Source organism: Astatotilapia calliptera, chromosome 1 (genome assembly GCF_964374335.1).
Source record: "Astatotilapia calliptera chromosome 1, fAstCal68.1, whole genome shotgun sequence".
NCBI lineage: Eukaryota > Metazoa > Chordata > Actinopteri > Cichliformes > Cichlidae > Astatotilapia > Astatotilapia calliptera.
Window position 1 is genome coordinate 25,529,542 of NC_137422.1, and position 24,879 is coordinate 25,554,420.

General features: G+C 41.0%; 1 protein-coding gene across 1 annotated transcript; it reads right to left on the reverse strand.

The window, feature by feature from the left end:
- Positions 1-6,782: 6,782 nt before the first annotated feature.
- Positions 6,783-13,567, reverse strand: rcn1 (reticulocalbin 1, EF-hand calcium binding domain). The gene is made up of 6 exons (XM_026170201.2): positions 12,918-13,567; positions 11,013-11,206; positions 10,712-10,890; positions 8,690-8,750; positions 7,905-8,104; positions 6,783-7,773 (listed from the first exon to the last, which is right to left on the reverse strand). Exons 1-6 carry the CDS (start codon positions 13,136-13,138, stop codon positions 7,666-7,668), a joined length of 963 nt encoding a protein of 320 aa, XP_026025986.1. The 5' UTR covers positions 13,139-13,567; the 3' UTR covers positions 6,783-7,665.
- Between the last annotated feature and the right edge of the window lie 11,312 nt (positions 13,568-24,879).

A 24,879-nucleotide genomic window follows, 5' to 3' on the forward strand; every position in this document is an offset into this window, starting at 1 on the left:
AGATTCAGGTTGTTTTCCAATTCCCATAATGGCAGGGAGGTAGTATCTCTGTGATGTTTTTTTCTGCTTCTTAATCCAGTGCACTTTGATTAAGAAGGGCTCGTCTTTGTTCTTACTCAGCGGGGGTGTTGTGAATTGCTGGAAGATCAGACGGACAGAGTGAAAGACAGAGCTGAACATTTTACTCACTTCAGTTCACTCTTTACTGGATATTGGCAAGGCTTTCCGGAGCAAGAGGTTCTGATGCTTTAAATGTCCTCAGTCTTTACTACCAACGACTATCACACTCACTCAGATCTGTGCCCTATACACTGATCTTCTGCATTTCTTTGCGGGCATGTGTATTACCCAAACAACACAATAAATGTATGCACTCAGTCCCATCCTGCCAAATGTTACCCCCAGTCTGAATGCATGAACACACACATAGGCGTACACACACTCGCTCGCGCACACGCCACCAGATGCCCCCTCAGCTGTACTGCTGGCAGTTTGCCTTTAAGGGGTGTCGGCATGGGTAATCTCAGGTGACGTACACCTGGTAAGGCACAGCCCAAGACATCTGTAGGACAGCAGGCCTGCTAGCTTCACAGCCTCCACAACCACATGCAATGTCCCGAAAAGGTTTCTATCAAAAGTAAAAGTTATTTAAATTCACTGTCACAAGGAAAGCAAAAGAAAAAGGTGCATCTTTTTCATGATTTAGTTGTATGGAACAACAAGCTGTTTTTTGTAGTTGGTTTAAAAAGGAGTGGTCTTATTTTTCACTATGTCATTCGGTGAAGTCCCAGGTGCTTCCAACATCAGCATACATTTCCCGCTGCGTTTCTTTGGGCCAAAAGACGTTATTTAACCTCCAGGAACTGGAAAGGTCAGTGCACATGTAGCACACACAGGCTCTTAGGAGCCCCAAGGGATTGTTAACAAGGTCAACCCTCCAGAGAGACAACTCAGAAGGGTTACAAGGAGGCCCGCATGCAAAAACAATGCTGTGCCAACAGGAGGCGCTGTCAGGTAATGTTCACATGTTAAGTGAAGCATGCTGTTAGTTTTATTCCCAGACAGCTTTCTCCCCCTCCCTTCAGGCTAGCTCTCTGGTGCAGAGCTGCTGCTTCACAGTCTGAGGGGGTCTAGGGGTTCTTGGGGGTATTCCCTGTAGTAAAGCAGGGAGCCTGAGGGGCTCTGGTATGTAGGAGCTTTGGGAATGCAGAGGCCTTGGGGGGCCTGGAGCTCAGATGGGGCCTACAGGGTAAACTTTCTCACTCAGGGAGCAGAGATGGAGCAGATACAGAAAGACAGCGAGGGGAAAACACCTTGAGAGGAGTCTGTTAGACATGCAGGCAGCAGCCGGAAAGATCCCATGAGGGTACACAGACACGGGAACAAACACACACTTACGTATACCCTAACCACAAACCAATATGTGGGACAGCAAGGAGAAGCAGATAGCACGTTTTATGTATTCACGTTCTCATCAGAAATTTCATCTTTTATCTTCCCATCATTTCTCCCTCCTGCTGTCTCTTCTGTGCCACGGGAAGATATTAACCTCTAACAGGATTAGATGTGTCTCTATCATGTGATCTAGAAGCTCACAAACCAACTCATGCCCCCTGGGGGAACAGTGGGATGGGAAAGACCTTGTCTCCCCTCTTCATCCCAAAGGTATCCAGATGCTGGGACATGGGGAGAGAAACCCACAGAAAGAGAGATGAAAATGTCGACAAATGGAGCGAGAGAGTCATTTTGTCCAAAGATATCAAGTCTCACGGGGACAGCATTGTCTACACCCTCACTGTGATGAATTTCAAAACAACTCAACTGCGGGCCACTTTGCCCGCCTTTTAATTAAAACTTGAGAAGTTCCTCTCAGCGTATATCATGTGAGATATGCTGCAGCTTGCCAGAATGTGTGAGTGACTGAAGAAGCCATTTGAAATCTGTTTGAAACTGATTTCGAGTCTTCCTGACCTCAGTCCAAAGGGCTCCCATTTCTCCTGAGGCAGTTACAATTAGTTACCAACTCACTAAGTTTATGGTTCCTAAATTGAAATATATCGCTCTTTAAAGCCTTCTCTCTAATTGTGTAGTCATTAATTGCTGATTCCCTATCTACACTGTGTTGATGGGCGCATAAAAACTCATGGTGATAGATGAACGCAAGTGCAGTTCACAAAAAAAAAAAAAAGTCAGGGTGTACGTCTTATTCATCCTCACCACCACTAGGAGGAGTAAAGTCCTCGGATAATTCTCTTTGGTAAAAGAAAAGATACAAAAGTCATTGTCCATAAGTAGAAACACATTTATTAGCCCACATTTACAATTAAATACAATCACATGAATTGGATGACAGACATAATGGCCTTTGCATGAGGGCAGTTCCCTCAAATCAGCCTAGACAGGAAGGAAAAAATATATTTCTGCAGTCATCTGGATGTTGGAAATGTTTTCACACACAAACAATTCCTCACACAAAGGCTGTTTGTACATATTAGCCTGAATAAGTCTGGTGGAAAAATCCTGAATACCTTTATTTATTTATTTATTTTTGGCCAAAAAAACCCCATCAAATAAAGACATGCTGAATGTTTTACATAGTGGAAAGACTTAATTGTGTGATTTAAGTGAGACTGAGGATGATTGGATGTTTTAATGTTCATTATGACAAATGGAGGGATCCGCTCTTTCAGTGAAATGTCCATTTCTGATGAGTTCTTCTAGAACAGTGATTGTGGGAAATTTCATCTGGTGAACAAGAAACTGAATAAAAAAAATTTGTTTAAAGTTCACAAGTAGGTGGTAATGCCTGGTACGTTTCACTGTAGTTAATGTAAGCTAAGGTAAGTTCATGTTGACTGGACACTTTATATATGTATATTTTTTTCCATTAGTACATCTATCGACTACACAGCTTGTGTAACCAGGAAGTAGGTGTGATACTTGTATCAAACAATAAATAATCTTAAGAACAATGTTACTATTCTAAATGTTATGTATCTTTTTAACAACATCTTTGTTTACAGCAAATGTTTAGCCTAATAAGTACAGAAATTAATATATAATATTGTTTGAGCTGTCACATTAAGCCACGTATCATATCTATATGAAAAAAAATAGTTGGACTTTTTTCGCCTTTATGCCTGTTATTATATAATGGGCATAAAGCTTGTTATGAAAGCTTCAGAACGGGATGGGTCAGATGTCCCAAAGATCATTATAAACAACACCCTGGGCTATAAATCCCCAGGGTGGAAGGAACAAACACAGGACATAATAATAGACAAAGATGAGGGAGCGTACACTTGGATGAAAAATAGGGCATCGTGATTATGTGAGTCAGAGAGGAGCAGGGGAGCTAAGGGGGAATTGGATGCTATGCGTACTTTGTTATGGTGGCTGTTTAATTGTAGCAGTCATTTTGGCTTTGGAGCTGTTAATTGCTGATATGGAAATAGAAGTGTGCTATAAAAAAGCTCTTTAAGAGGAGATTGTTGGTGGACACTTGGAAATTGTATTGGATCGGAAGGGTGGGTGGGGGTGAGGTTGTAGACATTAATATGGTGCACTTTATGACCCTCCTCTCCCACTGTCTCCACCCTGTTTTCACCCAGAGGGCTCATTATTGTCAGAGGAGAGGAGCTGATCTACGCACACACTCATATGAGAGCCGTCTGAAGGCATTAATGTGCACACACTCCCCCAGTGTGAATGACTAGAACCTATCATAAACAGCAGGAGCAGACCGTTAAACATGGCCGCTAGGCAGGTAGTCCACGCCCCCCCCCCCCAGTCCCCCATCTTGTTCATGCAAACACACATTTGGTTCTTTTACATCTCTGTGCACCACTAATACTTGTCCACCTTCACTCACACATTGGCTCAAGGACATAGATGCACCCTGACACATGACAACCCTCATATGGTATCTGGAGGAAGTACATTGAGTAACTTAGTGCAATTATTCAAATGTATGAAGCAAGACTGACTCCACACTCCTTAGCAAAGCAGTAGAGAAAATATTATGTTATCTAACAGAGAAAAAAAGAAGAAGCAGATAATACAGACACCTCCGCTCTGAACCTTCCTCAGAGCTGGACCTGTTTTTTTTTCTTTTTGACAGATAAAGAAATTCATGTATTCTTGGATGACTGTACAACTGGAGCCATGCCCATGTTTGTTAGCCTATTTCAACAAATTCTTATGGAAAAAAGCAAAAACCAAACATTCTTATTGTTAAGTTATTTAAACCTGAAAAAAAAAGCTCTCAAGTAATTCAAACCAGAGTAAAAATATCAAACATGACTTGGATATTTGGAGGATAGTTTTGTAGCCATTTTTGGCTTCTAGTTTGAGAGTGAAGAAGAAGGAGGTCTTTCATTAGAACGGAATAAAACAGCCCACACATACATTGCTCTGTCCCTTGTTCCTAATGAGCTTTATCGCATTGGTCCCGCTTGACTTGTCTTGCTAACTGGCACACATATATCCATATGTTCCACATGAGCAAGCAGAGGGGACAGGCTGGGTGGCAGAACTGCTTTCTCAGTTACATCTGAGAGTTTTACTGCAACAGCCAGGAGCAACAGCAAGTCAGCTTAACTCCATGTCTGCTTTCCATGTGTGTGTGTGTGTGTGTGTGTGTGTGTGTGTGTGTGTGTGTGTGTGTGTGAAGTCTGTAATTAGTCCTGAGAAGTGTTAATAGTGTTAATAGCGTTAATAGTGCGCTTGTTCCTGATGTTCAACGAATAAAAAAGTTGAATCCAGACTTGAAAAGTTGAGTTGCCTGGACGATTAGCTGTCTTCATTGGTGAAGCTATAAAGACAGGCAGCATTCAAACACAGGGACGTTTTACAGAGGTTAGGAAGGCAAGCCCCCCAAAAAGACTGACAAATAAATAAATATTGCAGCACAATAGGAAAGAAGTTTTGAGAAACTCAGTGGTGTGTTTAAAAGTATTACGTGTTGTATGTAGGCTGGTGTCCAGTCAGTGAAACAGATGAACACCAGTGTTCACCTGTACCTGTTACCATTTGTAGCAAGGACACAGAGAGAGCACGACACCATGTCACACTGACAGTGGAAAATTTGTATTTTAACTGGTTTTCTACATGCATAATGATTTTTATTAAGTTGTGACGATGATGCTGTAAATAAATGTAAATGTTGACCATTCAGAAACTGCAGAAACCCAGGATTATGTTTGAGGTTATTAATTTAGCTAGTAGTATTAGCTATATGAATTCCCAACCCAATACATTTAAGCATTTAGACTTCTACCCATCCTCTTCTGCTTATCCTTGTCAGGGTCGTAGGGGGGCTGGAGCCTATCGAGGCTACCACAGGTCACTAGCCTGGCGCAGGGCTAACACAGAGAGAGGGAGACGATTCGCATTCACATTCACATTCACATCTATGAGCAATTTAGATTCACCAACTGCATGTCTTTGGATTGTGGGAGGAAGCCGGAGTAGCCGGAGGGAATCCATGCAAACGCGGGGAGAACAGACATAACTCCACACAGAAAAAACCCCCCAGCCAGGTGGTGGAATTGAACTCAGGACCTTCTTCTAGTGAGGCGTCAGTTCCATCGTGTCACAGTGCTGCATTTAGACATAGTTAACCTAAAACTGCGGTTTGCCTTAAATGAAGTTCAAACTGTGTATCAGAATGAGGAAACGTGGTTATTTAAGTGATTTTAAGTGTGGCATTGTTATTGGTGCCGCTATTTTGGCACTTACAAATATGCAGTCTGTGGCAAACCCCTGAGTAAAAAAGCCTTATTGATGCCACAGATCAGAGCCTCTGATCTGATTCAGAGGAGAATGGCCAGACTGCTTTGAGCTGATGAACAGTAACCCGAATAACCACTTATTACCAAGGTATGCAAAAGAGCATACCCAATTGGAAAAGTCTAACCTTCAGGCAGGTGGGGTACACTAGCAGCAGACCACACTGGATGTCACAACTAAGAACGGGAAGGAGAATTAGGGCCATTCTGATGGCACAAGGGCAGGGATAGCTCAGTAGGTAGAGTGGTTGCCCCATGATCGGAAGGTCGGGGGTTCGATTCCCCTTAACAGCTACCCTGAGGTACCGTCCCTACACACTGCTCCCCGGGCGCCCAATGGCTGCCCACTGCTTCACTGAGTGAATGGGTTAAATGCAGAGAGCAATTTCCCCACGGGGCTCAATAAAGTACAATAATAATGTACACACACACAAGAGATCCAAGTCTCTATTGGGAAAGTCTAACTAATAAAGTTCAACTCACTGCTGAAAGCCCTTTAACTCAGAACAAACACTGAACAATGTGAAATAGCTGGCCTCTAATAAGACGTGTCATATTTAACTCAAACACAAATTAAAAGTGCAAGTAACATGGAGTAAAAAAGAAAACGCATTTCTACATGTGTGGAAACGCATAGCAACTGTAGTTGGATACATTTTGTGAGCATGTGCAGTTTCTAATGCAGGTTTGTGCCTGTGTGGTATGCAAATTATGCAACTTGGGATTGGGATACATCAAGACAGGGAAAACATTAAAGATTTTTTTTTAAAAGGTGTGTGTAAGAGTGAGCGTGGGTGTGTGGGGGGATTGAGCAACAGTGTCCTGATCATTTACTGACATTTATTTTCACACACACACACACACTACATTGTTCTAATAATAATAATAATAATAATGATAATAATAATAATCCAGGTTGATAGGTACAATGCCAAGACAAGGAATAAGTCTTTGGAGTGAGGTAAAAGTAAGCAAGAACTTACTCGTGAGAAATCAAGGAAGGGAGACTTTATTTCCACCCATTACATATTCAGTAGGCCTTAGCCTAATTGACCTTAAAATCAGACAGTTGTAAACAGATAAAGTTAAAAATGAAACATCAAAAAGTGAAAATGTGAACACTGAGCACACAGTTGGCCTTACGTATACCAATATATACATTTCAAACTAAATGTGGAGAAACATTTTTTTCACAGGCTACACTAAAACCAAATGCGTGCAAAAACCATGCCATTAAACATCAGTAATCAACAATTCTTAAAATACTTAAAGGATATAAAAAGTCTTTAGTTAACAGGACAATAAAACTGTAAACAAACAAACGAAAAAACTAAATTTGTGTTGTCTGTTTTTCTGAAAAGGAAAAGACCTTTAGTAGAACACTATATTCCTCTCAAACCTAAAGTTCAGAAGCAATTTAATAAATAAATAAATTCAGAACAAACGTTCTGAGCTGTGGTTTCACATTAGCATCAAAAATTGTTCCCATGTCTGACAATACTAAGCTTTGACAAGTTTTGTTACAGACTATCTACACAAATCTCTGAGGCAATGAATCTGGCGATTCGGCTGGAAGGCACCATTGTTGGAAAGTAAGTCCACGGGGTCTGGCTTTGCTCCTGAATGTCAGAAGCACAACATCGATACGAAGACTGAAACAGACCCACAGAGTTAGTGGTAGGATCGACACTCGTGCGTCCTCTCATTTGGTACAATGTTGGTTTGAAGTCTAACAAACTGACATCTGTCCCACTCTTAATGTCACTGTGTGTGATTGTGTCTTTGTAGACCAGCGCTCCACACACACACACACACACACACACACACACACACACACACACACACACACACACACACACAAAGCTGCAGTGAGAGCTCAGAGCTCGTCGTGGTTCCTGGTGAGGTCTTCTCCATAGTTAGTAGCCTGACTTCCCACAAACATGTTCCAGTTCTCGAGGATCTCCTCTTTAGTCAGCATCTGATCCTGATAAGGGAGATAGAACGTGTGAAATATGATGATTAAAAAAGCTCTTATTTAAATGTAAACAAAAACACTCTCCCGAAAGCAAAAAAACACTCAAGTGAAGAATTCTGCTGTGAACTGAAACAGTATACCTTGTCCTGATCAGACTCGTACACCAGATGTCTGGCCTCCGCCTGTGCATGATCATAGTCCTGTGGCATGATCCAGTGACGGATTTCATCCTGGTCCATTTTTCCATCTTTGTTCAAGTCTCGGAAGTCAGAGAACTGTTCCCTCTCAGTCTTGACCCACTCTGGTTCTGGACCACCATCCTCATGTGCAAACATGTCCGCTGAAACCCAAAGAAATGATGAAAGAACATTTGAATAAGACATTTCGACATTTTTTTAGTTTGCATTTAAAGAGAACACACAATTTACACCTTAAATACACTCCTGGTATAAATTCCTACAAAAATGGCATACACACAATGTACACTATTTCACATGCAAGCTTTCCAAAGCAAACACCAATGACACTGAAGCTCTGAACCCTAACATCCATCTATAGTGGAGGTGAAGTTTAAGTCCTGTTATTTCGGCAGAGTTGTCATTTCAGTGCACTGATAGAAAAATCATCAACACTAAATGATTCATAATTAAAGAACTGTGCACACATAATGCTATCAAGAGGACATGTACATATTTCGTATTTCTAAAAAGAGCTGAAAAGTTCCTGCAAACTCCTGCAACACTTTAAAATCCACTTTTTCCAGTGATTAGGGGATTGAGGCAAATTGTTGAAATATTATATTATGCTCCTTATTCACATTCCTGTTCGTCTTTGTATGCTTCAAATTGTCAGTGTGTGTTTTAAAAACACTGAGTGGTATATTGTTAGGTTCTAAGTAGATGTTTGATGTTTTGAATTAACTCACCGATATACTCGTCCTCATCCACATGCCCGTCACTGTTCCTGTCAATGTCCTCCAAGGTTTCCTGCATAGAGAATGAGTTAATAATATCATTAAAGGAAGACACAAGGGTCCGTCAACTATAGAGGAACTTTCACTTTGAGTAATAGAAGAGAAACGTGCAGCCCTGGGGTGGAAAAGTGAATTTATAAGATTCTGCTCACAGCTGGGCCGGCAGAGTGACACAACAATACAGGACTACTGATGAGTTGCACTCAACAATGATTTACCCTTTTCAGCAAACACTTGGTTCCACTAGATTTATCTGTAACATACTGGATCTGACAGTATGTGAATTTGGCTAACTGGTTAATTAAAGGGAAGGGAGTTTAAGTATCTCAGGGTTTTGTTCGTGTGGGGGTGGCACTTGTAGTGATGTGGATGCTGTAGTGATCTGAACATGAAAGCAAAGCTGTCAGTTTGGTTCCTACTCTTACTTATGGTCACGAACTTTGGGTAGCAACCGAGAGAATGAAATCTTGGATACATGATGCAGAGACTATTTTCTTCCAAAGGGTGTTCGGGGTCCCCTTTACACACAGGGCAAGCAGCTTGGCTGTTCTGGAGTTACTTAGATTAGAGCTGCTACTCCTACATCTGTGCAGGGTCAGCAAAAAGAGATTTTTCTCCAGTGTAGATCTTTAGAAACACTGAAAGGGTAAGATGTTCTCCGTTTTATAAGGATGCAAAAAGGACACGACAATTCACAGCAGTATAATCGGTATCATAATTAAAACCTATGTTCTGCTATAAAATCTTGTCTTTGCTTGGAAAATAACATAATGGGTTCAGCAATGAACTAAAGCATTTTATATGAGCTTTCTTTCACATCAAACAGTTTCAGATCACTAAAACTGACCCTTTCGTAACTCTTTTTAGGTTGAAATTCAGAAATTCTCTTAATGGTGTGTTAAAAGGAAGAAATGAAGACCTACATAAACACCACCACATACATCCAAGTTTTGCTTCCTGACTAGTTTTCCCAAATTCCTAATCAATAACTATGCCTCCTTGATTATTCACATCTCTCTGACTTAACTACGACCGGTTCTGTTCTGTTTTCTTTGGCCAAATACATGTGAATGCTCATGGAAAGTGTTACGCTTCAGAATGAAAGATTTCTCGTCTGCCAAATTTAATCTACTATTCTTAAGGACTGGTATTGTTCCACGTTTGCAGTGTGCAGGAGCTCTCTGGTGCCAATAGTAGATGGCAGCAACACAAGCAGTTTGAAGGTAGAAATGTGAAGTGTGTGTAGGGTTCCAGTTGGCGCTTACCAACTTCACGTTCCTCCCTGATCCTGCACAGCAATCTCCTTCAGTTATTGTTCACGCTAGCCTACAGCCACATCCTTTCTAATGTTTTTCCTATGATCGCATGTACCATCAGTTACTCATTCGTTTGCATAGTTTTAGAAAGATCAGTGTTTCTGAAAAATTCATTGTAAGTATAAAGTATGAATGCAGCATGTATGTATGTGTAACTATCATGTTAGCTCTAGCCAGATTCACCACAATCAGTGAAGACACCCCTGGCTGAACCGTTCTTTGGTAACATTCAGCAACATCATAAAAATGAGAGATTAATAATTAACTCTGTCAAATGGGTAGTACAAATTTTATGAACAGAGCAGCATAGTGCATCACTGCTAACATTCGCCACCCCACATTCCACGAAGCCGAATTTATATTTAAAGATTGAGTTTTAAATGGGATGGTCGGTTTGTCCCACTGGACCTGTTCCCAAAAAAATATATAGGAACTCAATCATTTCTGGGCCAAGTTAAAATTTCATTAGGAGGTTATTCAAATGTAGCACATTTATTTAAGTAGCGAGATCAAACACATGGAACAGAAACTCAAAACTCTTGGAATTAAATCATATTTCTTATTATTCAGACGTGCTCTTACTTTTGGGAACGTCACTTCTTTCAGGTCTGACGTGCGTACTCCTTACTTAAAGATCATGTGAACACAAAGGGCTTACCAGAACCACAATATCCTTCATGTGTTCGAACTCCTCAGGGTGGAGGAAGGCTGTGAACTCTTCTCTGTCTGCTGCCAGGTCCCTGTTCAGATCAGCTGCTTTAAACCTCCTCTCATCACGAGGGAGCATCTTCTTGAAGCTGAACTGGTCCGTGGCATCTTCAAATTCTTCCGGGTTGGCTAAGAGGGTGAAAAAAAAAAAGATGAATAAAAAATGAATCAGGTTTAATAGCCATGTAATACTTTAATACTAAAAAAAAATAAAAAAATACACCATGTGTCTTGAACTAGTGAGCCCATACCGAGGTAGTATCCATATGTGGCTTGTTTGTACTCATCCCAGGAAATCTTATTGTCCTTATTCAGGTCATAATCAGTCCACACCTTGGCTACATTCTCATACACATAACGCTTCTGGACGCGCTTTATCCAAGCCTTGAGTTCAGCTGTGGTGATGTAGCCGTCTGCATCGCTGTCTATTCGGTCCACAATTTTTCTGTTGGGCAGGGGAAAAGACCGATATTAGTGGTATATTAACTAGATCTTATAGGCATATATAGGCAACATACAGTGTTGTGCAAAAATACTGACTCAGCCCCTCATTTCTTTATATTTTGGTTGAAAATATTTATTTATTGAAATGTGCAGAGATTTGCTGAAATTCAATATAGAAGGCAAAAATTGAGGTTTTACAATTTAAGAAGTTTAAAAGTCAGTATTCGGTATGGCAGTGTTTATTCTTCTTTAAGTAGGCTTCAGGGCCAATTCTCCAGGCTTCTTGAAGAACAGTCAAAGCTCTTATTTGGATGTTGGCTGCTTTTTGTAGCGTTCTCTGTCAAGATGATCTCACACAGCTTCAGTAGTGTTGAAGTCCGGGCTCTGGGGAGACCAGTCCATGACTGATAATGTTAATGTGTGTTTTTCAGTCCAGGTATGCTTTAACCGCACTGTCATTGTGTTTGGGATCATTGCTATACTGAAAAATGAAGTCTTGCTGATAGGATGCTTTTCAGATGGTATTAGATGGTGGATCAAAACCTAATGGTATTTTTCTGCATCAGTAATTCTGTCAAGTTTGACAAGGTCCCCAACACCACCGGCTGAAATGCAAATGCAAACCCTGACCCTCTAGTCCTGCGTCAAGTCTTCGGTTGATTTTTGTCCTTTTTCTTAAGAACATAGGTTTCAGATACCGTTCATCTGCTGTAATTAGTCCTTTACAGGCCTGCTACTTCCTTTTTATTGTTCACAGATTGTCCACTTCGTGCTTTTTAACGCTTGAATGATTCACATTAGTGTTAAGTGATTAAACAAACAAACAGACAAAAATAAAAATGAAAATGAAAATAAAGGAATGGACTAAAAATTGGGGGGGGGGGGGGGGGGACAAAACAGATGTCCAAAGAAAAACTTTGAAAACCAATTAAATGTAAGAAGGAAAGTATAAAAGTAAAATATAGAGTGACCGAAGACTTTAGTAATGAGATACTGATTAATGACAGGCTGGATTAATAATTAATAAATAATTAATTTCCTACAGGTAATGTGGATTCATAGAAAGGATTTCTGAGGGAGGGGCAGGCAAACCCAGGTTAGAAAGCTAAAAACTGCAGTGCATCTGTGGTGTATTCTTAGACCTGGGCTGCCACGTTGTGATATTACAGGGGTCCTCCCTCTTTCAAGACAACAAGCAGGAGTTTTATGGACTAACTTGCGTCACATGGTGCCAACTTGTCACTGCAGCAGTGGCAGAAGAAAAAAAAACGTTTAATACTTGAAGAATCCTGCCAACAGAACCAAGTGGCACACTGAGCGTGCCCTGCAGTTTTGTACAGAATACCTACATGCAGAACTTCGGCCATTAAACTTTCCTTAAACTTCACCCCCATAAATGAATCTTTAATGAGTATTTGTAATTAAGATTTCTGCAGACTATTAAGTGTACAGTGTGTGCAAACAGTATGGGTGCCATAATAAAGCAGGAGTGCTTTCACAGGCACATGTTCCCATGTTTTTAAATGTTTAGTGTTCTTAGTCTGAACAGTTACACGAAACGGGCTTCAGCGGCAGAGTGTGTGATTTAAAACAAACAAACAAACACAAAAGCTCCAACCTGTCCTTCGAAATCCCACCAAGCCTGTCACTAACTTCACTTTCAGATACCAAAAATCAGCTTATGTGGCAGAGTGCTGGTAGCATTTCCTTACCCGAGCTTGTCCTTGCTCTCTTCAGGGGTGAGCTGATCAAATGTTTTGGCCTCCTCTTTGCCCAGAAAGGCCTCATGGTCATACTGGAAGCTCTTATTGTCTTCGTGGGCTTGCCTGCTTAGCTCTGGCTCATGATGAACTCTCTCTTTTCTCAGCGTCGGCTTGGTCTGCGCCACAGCGGCGCAGAGGAGCACAGCGCACACGAAGCTGAAGCCGGCCATCAGTCGGGGTTCAAGCTGACTTCTCTCAGAGGGCACAGCGATCTCCGAAACGGGCCTACAACACCACAACACACAATGATCAAGCGGCTGTGTAGCTCCTTTCACTGCTGGACCGCTAAACGCCGACTTTTTGTCCTGTCTTCAGCGGCGGAGCGCAACAATGTTGCAGCAATGTTCAAACACCCTCAAAACGCAACCTGCGCCCGCAAACAGGTCCTCTCTGAACACCTACACTCCTCCCCGGTTTAGTCAATCCTGTCCCTTATCCCAATGAAAGGGATGCAACCAAACAGGGATTTCCTGCCGCCTTACGTACAGCCATTCACAGACTCCGTTTGATTCAGGCCCCAGCCTCAACCACTGCCAGAATATCCCCCATTGGTCCACGGGATGTCGGTAACACGAGAGGGATTCCGGCGCCACGTTGCAAGCTGACGAACGACCAGAGCAGGAGAATCAACGTGGGTCAGCGAGCAACCAGTGAGAACGGGAGTAACACACACAGTTTTAGGGAACTATTTAAGTGTTTTCTGCCAACTTGTAATAAGGTGCATTTGAAATGAAAAGGCTGTGTGCACACAGCTACGCTGATGTACAGGGATATAAATAAACCATTGCTGTCTAAAAAATCATCAGTCACAAGTATGCAGCTCGCTGCTTCAGTGTAAAACGTTTAAGGTAAAACATGCTGGAACTGATTTCAGTGTTTGATGTTTGTTTGAGGGTAAAGTTCCTTGAATCCGTAAAGTATGCAATACTATAGTATTATACGAGTACTGCTTACTGGATTTAGATGGATTATTCTATATGTTAGTTGCTATAGAACTGAATGAATAACTGTGACATCATGACACAGTTAAAGTCTTGCTAAGATAACAGCTGTGGAATATCTTTGAATGTGTCTATGTGCGTGTATGTGTGTTAGTGTGTCTGAGAGTGATGGAGAAAGTGAAGGATGGCAGGGTAACTAGTGGGAATGTTATGTACTGGCCATGCACTATATTTAGTAATAAAAAGACAACATATCCTATCAGATGTTGAAACTGGGACATTTAAAAAAAATGCTGATTTTAACATGCTTTCAGAAACATATTTCAAAAGACTTAAGCATCTGGAAGCTGAGGAGGCCAATTGCTTTTGTTACATTTTGTATTTCATAATCCCCAAAACGTTTTCAGTGGGTGAACGACAGGCAGGCCGGTTCAGCACCCACTGTCTTTTACTCTTGTAATCATGTGCAGAATGTGGTTTGGCAATGCGTTGCCTGAAAAAGACAAAGCCTGGATGGCAGCATATGTTGTTCCAAAACCTGATTTATCGTTCATCACTGATAATCCCTTCACAGATGTGTGTGTCACTCGTGCCATGTGCACTAATGTATCCCCTTAATGCCCTTTATTTTTAAACTGCTTTCTGGAAACGAGTTGGATGGTTAGCTGAGAGGATGTAGCCTCTATTATTTCTTTTGTTGAGTAGAGAATATATGTATGTATGTATGTATGTATGTGTGTATGTATGTACAATACCAGTCAAAAGTTTGGACACGCCTTGTGATTTAATAGTTTTTCATTATTTTCACGACTATTTACATTGTAGATTCTCACTGAAGGCATTAAAACTATGAATGAACACATATGGAATAATGTCGTAGTAAACAAAAAAGTGTGAAATAACTCAAAACATTTTATATTTTACATTCTTCAAAATAGCCACCCTTTGCTTTGATTACTGCTTTGCAAACTCTTAGCATTCCCTCGATGAGCTTCATGAGGTCGTTACCTGAAATGGTTTTCCAACAGTCTTGAGAAGTTCCCAGAGATGCTGAGCAATTGTTGGCCCTTTTGCCTTGACTCTGCGTTCCATCTCATCCCAAACCATCTCAATCAGGTTTAGTTCAGGTGACTGTGGAGGCTAGGCCATCTGGAGCAGCACTCCATCACTCTCTTTCTTGGTTAAATAGCCCTTACACAGCCTGGAGGTGTGTTTGGGGTCATTGTCCAGCTAGACGCAAACCGGATGGGATGGGATGTCGCTGCAGGATGCTGTGGTAGTCATGCTGGTTCAGTGTGCCTTCAGTTTTGAATAAATCCCCAACAGTGTCACCAGCAAAGCGTCCCCACACCATCACACCTCCTCCACCATGCTTCACGGTGGGAACCATGCACATAGAGACCATCCGGTCACCTTTTCTGTGTCGCACAAAGACACGGCGGGTGGAACCAAAGATCTCAAATTTGGACTAAAGTACAGATTTCCACTAGTGTAATGTCCATTCGTTGTGTTTCTTGGCCCAAACAAATCTTTTCTGCTTGCTGCTTTTCCATAGCAGCTATTTGACCATAAAAGGCCTGATTCACATGTTCTCTGAACAGTTGATGTAGAGATGTGTCTGCTACAGGAACTCTGTGTGGCATTTATCTGGGCACTAATCTGAGGTGCTGTTAACTTGCGAATTCTGAGGCTGGTGACTCTGATGAATTTATCCTCAGCAGCAGAGGTGACTCCTTCCTTTCCAGGGGTGGTCCTCATGTCAGCCAGTTTTGTCGTAGTGCTTGATGGTTTTTGCTACTACACTTCAAAGTTTTAGCAATTTTCTGGACTTACTGACCTTCAGTTTTCAAAGTAATGATGGACTGTCATTTCTCTTTACTTAGCTGATTGGTTCTTGCCATAATATGAATTTTAACAGTTGTCAAATAGGGCTGGCAGCTGTGTACCAACCTGACTTCTGCACAACACAACTTATGGTCCCAACACCATTAGGAAAGCAAGAAATTCCACAAATGAACCCTGACAAGGCACGCCTGTGAACTACTTATCAATTTTTTTCTTTGCTACATAATTCCATATATCTTGTGTCATGTATTTGATGTCATCAGTATCTATCTGCAATGTAGAAAGTAGTAAAAATAAAGAAAAACAATTAAATGAGAAGACATGTCGTAGTGTTGGAGTGTTGGTGTTGGAGATTTTGTCAAATCAATGGATCTGACATCCATCCATCCATGGATAGCCCTCCCCAGAGCCTGGACCTCAACATTTTTGAGGCAATGTGGGATCATCTTGACCGAGAACAGAACAAAAGGCAGCCAACATCCAAAGAAGAGCTTTGAATGTCCTTCAAGAAGCCTGGAGAACTATTAATGAAGACTACTTCAACAAATGAAAAGAAAGCTTCTGTATGAGAGCTCAGGATATGTTGAAGAACACTCTGGTTTTGTTTGTTTGTTTGTTTTGTTTTTTGCCTCAGATACACTATTTATTTCCCATTTTCCTAAAACAGTATAAAGTATAAAGACGTGTGAGGCTGATTCAACACTTTTGCACTGTAGATTTTAGTATTTACTTAAATTAGTTTAGGTTTTAGTAATTTTAGTTAAAGTAGTTTTTAAGTTAATTTTTTTCATTTTAAGAAATACGGAGCATGGGTTTTGGATCATTAACAATATCTGAGAATGTGGAAAGTTAAAAGATTGCTTCAACTACAGATAACTTCATAAGTCAATGCGAGAGTGTGAAGTCGTCCAGTTTAGTTGAGTCCTAGCGATATAATGTTTCGAGATAGAGGAAGAGTTGGTGTAGGGAGGGGTGTGTGATCATATCCACGTGAAGAAAACGAAAAGAATCACATTACTGAGCCCCATCTCAACATGAGGTAATATGGAAGAACAGACTCTGTACCCTGGAAACAACTTGCTGACACTGCCATGCCTAATCCTCCTTTGTGGGCAGGAGAAACATGTATTTTGCCATTCATCATTAGCATAATAAGCCAGCACATGGCACTTTGCTGTTTTGCATAAACAGTACACCCCAGTTTATGATTATAAAGAGGCCCTGGGGCCAACTAGCCTCTTTATTCAATTAATGAATAGTTAATGTATTTAAATTAGTCCTGCCTGGTCAATTTGAATCAGTGTGCTGTGCAGACATGAAGAAATACAAATGTGCTTTCCCAAAGAGATGCATTTCCTAAAGATACATATGGATATACAAGAATACAGAATTTTCATCTTGGTGATGATGATGGTCTCAGCAGGATAGATAGTTGGACCCTTTCATTAACTTTAGATCACACAGCAGGGGCAGATTTTTAGGTGTTACCTGTATGCTGAACACTATACTCTCAAACAATGGTAGCATGGCTGAACAACAGCGGGCATTAACATGTTGGAAGGAGAAAGCGGATGGCAAGAGTGGCTTTCAACATGAATATTTCACCAAGGAATAGAACGGGGAGGGGGCTGCAGCTACGGGCGTGTTCAGTTAACCATGAGATTGCACACACTGCAGAATGCATTTGGTTAATGTAATTAAGAAAACCCTATGGTGGGAGACACAGAGCATTAGTGTCCAGAAAATTCAGTTCAGTTGTGGCCTCTTTTTGCCCTGTGCTTACAGACACACACTGCATTTATCAGATTTTTGATCTTCTTTTGGTGCGACAACAGTTTTGTTAGTTTGATTAAGCAACAACAATTAATCAGCGCATCTGAATAATTAAAGGGTTATAAATAACTGAGATCGTGCACAATGGAAGTGAGTTTGACAGTAAATATGATTGTAGTTCTTTTTTTTTTAAATCGCTGTTTACTGTATACCTGAAGTCATGCCTGCAACATTTCATTTACTAGTATTATCAAGTATCTTCTTTAAGCTTTTGAAGACAGAGAAGCTAGAAACTTGTCGATGTTTGCTTTTTAATGTCCTTTTCCCCCTTTTTTGTTGTCTGTCTTTCAGTTGCAGCTCAGGACTAGGTGGTTCTCTTTTCTGTAACTCTGAGCCACAAAGGCGACAAAAAACTAAATAAATCAAATAAAACAATGCAGACTTATGCAATGATTTTAATGTTAAATGAGGAGCCTCATGTTGTATTTCGCTAAGACACAAAAACTGAGAATGTTGCCAACATGAAGATTATGAGAAAGAACTGAGCTGTACTCCCACTCACATAAAAGATTTATCGTGCTGTGGCGTCACTCATTGGATAGTGAAGCCCCGTTATGAAACGTCAAGCTGAGCGCGTTCAGCGTCCTCATCTTGGTGTTTTGAAAGTAGATGGGATCAGCGCGAGGTGGAACTGAGTTGAGGATACCACACCCTCATTGGTTTCTTGTTTTATTCAGTATGACCTGAAACTACCGACTGAGGCCGTAAAGTTGTCAGGAAAGTGTCGAGGGCAGGTTTTACATGGATTTCTCTAGAACCGGGATTCTTTTATGGAAGAACAAAAGAGTCACCCCTCTGCTGATCATTATAAGAATGCTGGTTTAAAGCACTTCCACACTGGTTTTTCAGACCCTGAAGCTATTTTAAGTTATCTGTGGATGTGACCTTGTGTGAAGTTGCCCTTTCTCACACATAGTGTCAGACAGTTTCTCACTACTGGATACAAACTTTTTGATTTTTCATTTTATGTTTACCTTTATCAAAGAAGTGAGACTTGAGATTAAAAGCCTCTTTTACATCACAAGCCTCTCAAGGAGCTCATGCAAAATCCACACAGCAGGGCTCTGCCTGGATTTGAAATCAAGACAAAAACAGTGGCAACAATTGCTAACCATGCTGCCTGGTTTAGCCAAGGGTACCTGGGTAATGAATGTGGGAAAATGCATGTTAAAGACTGTTTTATATCTGATTAGGTAATGTCGAGAAAAGACTGCAGGGTGGAAACAGCTTTAGAAGCTTAGTATAAAGCACTACAGAGTTATAGCGGCACTCTAAGTGAACATATTCAATATGCTTTGAAGTGAGACTTTACAGACAGTATACTGCTGAAGTTCCACTTGTATTTTTTAATGTATTGTTTTATTTTGATTCACAGAAACTGTGAGCCGTGTATTTTAATTTCTTTTTCTGCTTCTGCAGATGGGTATGTAACAAAATGTTTAAGAAACTGATTTAAACTATTACTTAAAAAAATAGTTAACAGGCCACATCATGTGTACAAGTGGGGGGGAGTTTAGGGACTCTTGATTTACATCTCGTTTTATTCATTTTTCTTCACTGTATTTACCACAAAAGTGATTTGATACTATTCCACTTTATCCACTAAATTGTTTGGTTTGCGTTCCTGGGATTTCCCTCTGCTTGTTTCTCATTAATATGTTTGTTGTTGTTGCTGTTGTCAGGTTTCAAGTTGTGGAAGATTTGAGGTGGAATAGTGATTAGAGTGGAACAATAACAGAGAACACAGAGTCTCTCATCACAGAATTAAACAATTTTCCTCTTCCCTTGTGAATTTTCATAGTAACAATAACTCACCACCCTCACTATACTCAATAGATTAATAAACTTCTCATTGCTGCCACACAGGAGAAAAGAAACCTTTGCTCTGTTTAATGACAACTGTAAAGTGGAGGCAATCATGGGATACCTCCCATGACATTTCCCCCGTTCCTGTCCGCTCCACTTATCTTAGACAAATGGCCGTGCCAGGCCACTATCGAGATGAAGCGTTTTCCCCGAGTCATTACGTCTGTCACCGGGGCCATTTCCATATTGAAAAATCTGAAACAATAAACGACGCCTGAGCCTTTAATAACTGTGAAGGAATCATATTTGGAAAATTGCATTGAAGCAATAACCTTTTCTCCCTGTAATTAGATGACAGAGAGGTCCTGGTTTTAATTAAGTCAGCAATTTATAGTCACACAGCCATACCTCAGTGTGCTGATTAGTATAGGAGGGATCACAGAACAGCGTTGCTTCAATTTGAACAGATTTGATCTAGTAATTACTGTGTTATATGGCAAAGGCCGCTGCAAGTCTCAGACTCTAGACTCTGTTGATGCAGTGCTCCGTGAAGCATGGCCCTTCCTTTCCAGCGTTACTCGAGCTGAAAATATGTGGCAAGCAAGTGTCTGTCTGAATAGGTTTTCAAAGGGGGGTCATCAACAGAGGACATAATCTTTGAGGAGGCATATTAAGGTGGAATTGTGAATGCGGGGACCTCTATATGTGTGTGCGTCTGTTCGAGAGCATTTGTTTTGAGCGCAGCATGATTTCATGCCGCATCTTAATTGATCCTCTTGGTCACTGTTAAATGTTAACATTTGCACGAGGGGGCAGGAGAGTTAAGGATGCTGTTTTAGCGCAGTGTTAATAAACATGGCAATTTACTGTCAATTTATGTTCTGACAGGTCGTAATGAAGACCATGAAAAGAAGATTAGCTGGAGCTGTTACAGCAGACCGTCTGGGGACCGTCATCATGAGACTGTGGGGACCAGCGCTTGTTGTGCGAGCCGGCAGCCTCTGGCTCGCTGTAGCCGTCTACGTGATTGACAGTAATGGTCTGGTTTCAGAAAAAGAGCGGCAAATTTATGTTCACTCATTTATCAGATTACACAGACGTGCATCTATAGGCGATCGGAACAATAGCGCACGGCAGCCCCCTTGACATATCATTAGTGACATCTAACAGATGCTTGTGATCTGTGCTGCTAATTTCATTTGTTTCTCTGGCTAACCTCAACAGGATCTTCACAGTGGGGTTAAGGCCATGGTGTGGAAGAACAGGGAGATTTTTGATTTTCAGAGATGTTCAAAACCACTGAATTCTTTGCTTTTTATGTTTGTTACTTGTTTGCTGATTGTCTCGAGCACATGTGAAGTGTGCCTCGAGTGGCTCAAGTCCCAAGGGTAAAGGCACTATGATGGTTTAGTGAGAAGTGCTTTGGATATTAAAGTACTGCCCATGAACCGCTTCACTAGTTTGGCTGTAGACCTCTGCTGCTTGTCCCACCACGTCTTTCCCATTGCTTCCTAGCATCTTTCTAGTTCTACCACAGCAAATAAAAATATAAAGATGCCCCAGTTGAAAAGCAGCACTTAATATGAAGTCAATACACCTGGCAGAGATCAGAGAGACAGTATGTGGAGACTCCTGCAGGACTTCTTTCAACCTAATTAGCAATCCCAATGGCCTAATGGAAGAATGGGGTTAATTAATCCTAGCGGATATCTCAGATTGAGCAGAGGCACTCTTTCGGCCCCTAGATCTTCCCTCCATAAAGGTCACACTTCACAATAAGAGAGCAATGCATGTGTTCCCCCTCTGAGGACCTCTCATCCAATCCCTCAAAACATAATTTGATGTCCTTTCTTCAATCAGCATAACTATATAGCCAGAAAACAAACCCTGGAACACAGTGGAACATTAAGTGCTAATACTAAATGCTGTCTCCGGGCTCTGAATCATCCATAGATATGTGACAAAGCACCCTCAGAGTTGATGGGGTCTGGTGCTAAATGCCCGCCACTGGCTAAACATCATTTGTGTGTGTGCTGACGCTAGATGCTAAAGGGTGTCTCTAGGCTTTGGCTGCATGACTGTGGCCTGTGATTTATTGGTCATCATTTGGGTGACATCTGGTTCAACTTTCTAGTCAGTTGGCATTACAATACTTTCTTTACACCTTCTTTACACTGTGGCATGTTCGAGGGAAAACCATGCTCAAGTGTGTGCACGTGCCACAAATACTGTTTTCCAGCTTTTGCGCTGCAGGCTTTTTTCTGTGGCCGAGGACACTCTAGTAGATGAGCACTACTACAAAGACCTTAATAGTATGTGATGTAACGAGACTCATCTTCTCGGAGCATTAACAAATCATAACTGAAACACAACATCAGTGGAATTTAAGTATAGAGTAATTAAGAAACTAAATATCGGTGTTTTTAGTGTACTACTATTGCTTCCACTTATTAGGTTATTAACAGCTCTTGCAAACTCTTTCACTGACTTGCTTCTCCGCTCCCTCATCCAGCAGATAGAATAGTGGAGAGGTTTTGGCTGCAGTAAGAGTGTCTCCCCTGGGCTGCAGCGCAGCTCCTGTCCCCCTTCTCTCCCTGCAGCTGGAGCTACTAGAGCCAGATGCTTCGTAGCTCCACCACCCTCTGTCCCCCCTTTCTCTCTTCCAGGAGGATGGTGCCCAGAGAGGAGGATGACAAACGCCTATGCCTCCTCTTACTGACGGATTTGGACGACCTGACTCCAGCCCTGCACTGTTCCAACCGCCAGCACAAGATGTTGACTTAATGGAAGGGGGTTGGCTGTGGATGGGCCCATATGCGTTTGTATTGGGAAAATATGGCAGGGCGGTGTGTGTCTGTGTATCTCACTATTCAGTAGGATTGTGTGTGTGTTTGTATGCGTCTGCGTGTGTGCATCTTTTCACCTAGCCCAGACTGCCTACATCCATCATGCCATGGCGCTTTGGCAAAGAGTGGGACTCAGACAGCTTCACTAACACACGGTCAGTTAAATTGCCTGTTAAATTGTCCTGGTCTGTAGCTATCTTAGGTGTAGATAAAAACACTGCACTTAAAGCGTGCACTTAAAGGCAGAAATTGTCAAGTAAATGCCAGCCTCCCTCCATGCATAGAGTGAGAAAGAGCAGGACAGAGGGAGAGAGGAAAAAATGAAGATTCTCCAAGGGAAGCACATTTCCATTACAAGACAAAATTCTTCAGCAAACTAAGGTGAATGTATGTGTGCGACTATTGTCAGTGCCATAACTATGGGTCAAGTGGAAATATCATGAAAATATTCAACTTTAATGTTAGTATAATATTCCCGTACAGGCCATTGCAATCTATATTCCAAATTCTAAAGCACTTTGACACTTTGGAAGATTGACAAAATGATCAAAGTAGGACATACGTATGAAAGCCGCATGAGCTTCAGACCCACCTGATCAATAGACTAAATTATGCATGAGGAGCAAAACCTTAATACCTCTTCATCAACCTTCACCGTTCTCCTTTAATGATTAAAACAACGGTTTCAATCCAATACATTTGACATTTCTCACCATGCAACCAGATGGAAAATTAAGTCCCATTCTTTTTACATTACTGGGATATTAAGGATAATTGCTTGCTTCCTTCTTATGTACCTGGAGCAGAAAGATTTACAGAAGTGCTCTCCTGTAACAAGTGATGTAGCTGTAATAATATAAAAAAGATGGGTTAGTTCTGGCCACTGGTCAGTGTTCGTGAAGGAAACGGCAACAAAGAGTAGGAAAACTTGAGCAAATGTTTGCTGTTTAAATAGGAAAAGTTTGCTACACTCCTTGATAGATCACTGACCAAAACTTAAAGTCTACATAATGAACTGATATCCAGTCAAAATCAGGCTTTGTAGGTTTTTAGTACCCTGAAGTCAAACAGCTCAAACCAGGAACCTTTCTGTACACTCTGATTCATTTTTGAAGTTTAATGGTGATTTATTATTTACACTACTTATATATTAGTGTTTTTTCACGATTACTATATTACTTCAGAGGGTGTGAGAAGTATGATTTGTGCATAAAGCCAGTAGATAACTTGTTGGTAAAGCTTTAAATTCACCAAGCTGACAGTGTTCTGTTTTATCTTTTCTTTCTTTTATTGTTTGGGATATTTAAAGCTGATTCAGAAATATATAATAGTAAATCTCTAATCTTTTTTCTTCTTACGCATATCTATAATTTCATTAGCCAGTGTGCCAGATATTATAAACTGACCTATTCAAGCCACACACTGTTTATAGCAGTATTCGAATTTGACAAGTAGATGGATGCATGCAGTCTGCCAAAGTAAACTGTGAAGTGATATGACAGGTCTGTTGACTCAACGGGGAACTCTGTACATATATTAACTGCATCACTGCACGATGTGTGAAAGTGACAAAAAGACAATATTTGTCAGAAGCTATTAAGATTTTCATATTTGAACAGATGCATGAAAATGTCTCAGATTAAAAAACTCTAGTAAACTACAGAGCATTTAATTGTATATATTGAAATTGTTCATGAATGTAGGTTTTTATAAGATTTCACACCGACATCATAAATGATGATGTCGGTGTTCTTGCAGGAAGGTCGTTATACATATCGTCATCTTATGTGGATCTTAAAACAAAAGTCTGTATATAAAATCTGCGTCTCCATTCGGCCTTCCTGAACAATGATGCCAAACATGCACAAACATAAACAAATGAACGAAACAACCAAATTTTAATTAAATCCTACAGCCTAATTCGAGCCAGAACATTTAACAACAAAATAGTGGACTCAAACAGTGAAAGCAATCATTCGGCACAATGTCTACCAGTTGAGTTGATTACAAACTGCGCCAGGTCAGTTTTGGTCAGGAGAGTACAAATTAACTCAGCGGCACGTTCCGGTATTTACACTCTGCAACATTATATGAATTTTTGTGGATGTCTAACTCGGCGCTAGGGGGCAGAAAAGCTCCACAAGTGGCAATGATGAAGCGCTATGAAGCTGGCAGTGGAGCTGAGAGCAGCTGCGGCTTGCAGGCCAAGTTTGGAATGTTTGCTATGATTTAGACTGAGCTTAATATGTAATTCGAAATGGTATTCATGAGTTTTATTGTGAAGGTTTGGTGAAATTGCGCTGTTTTATTGTCAGCATAGACTGTTCTTAAATAGTATAGTATATCACAGAGGTGAAGTCTTAACAGTGCAGTGGGTTATAAGGCAGTTATCATAAAACATCGCAGTATTGCTAGGTTGTGTGTCAGTAGCAGATTACGAAATATAGACCGCGCACGTGTCTCTGCAGCAGTAAGAGGAAAGTTTAAGGATGGAGACTGTTTTGGCTGGAGTTCTCGTTCTTGCACTCTTTTAGGGGGAAGTTGAATGGGGATGGGTTCTTTCCATCTGCGAGTTTTACTTTAAAACCACACGGTGAATTGTCGTTTGTCCAAGTAGAGCTCGAGAAGCCAAAGTGCAAT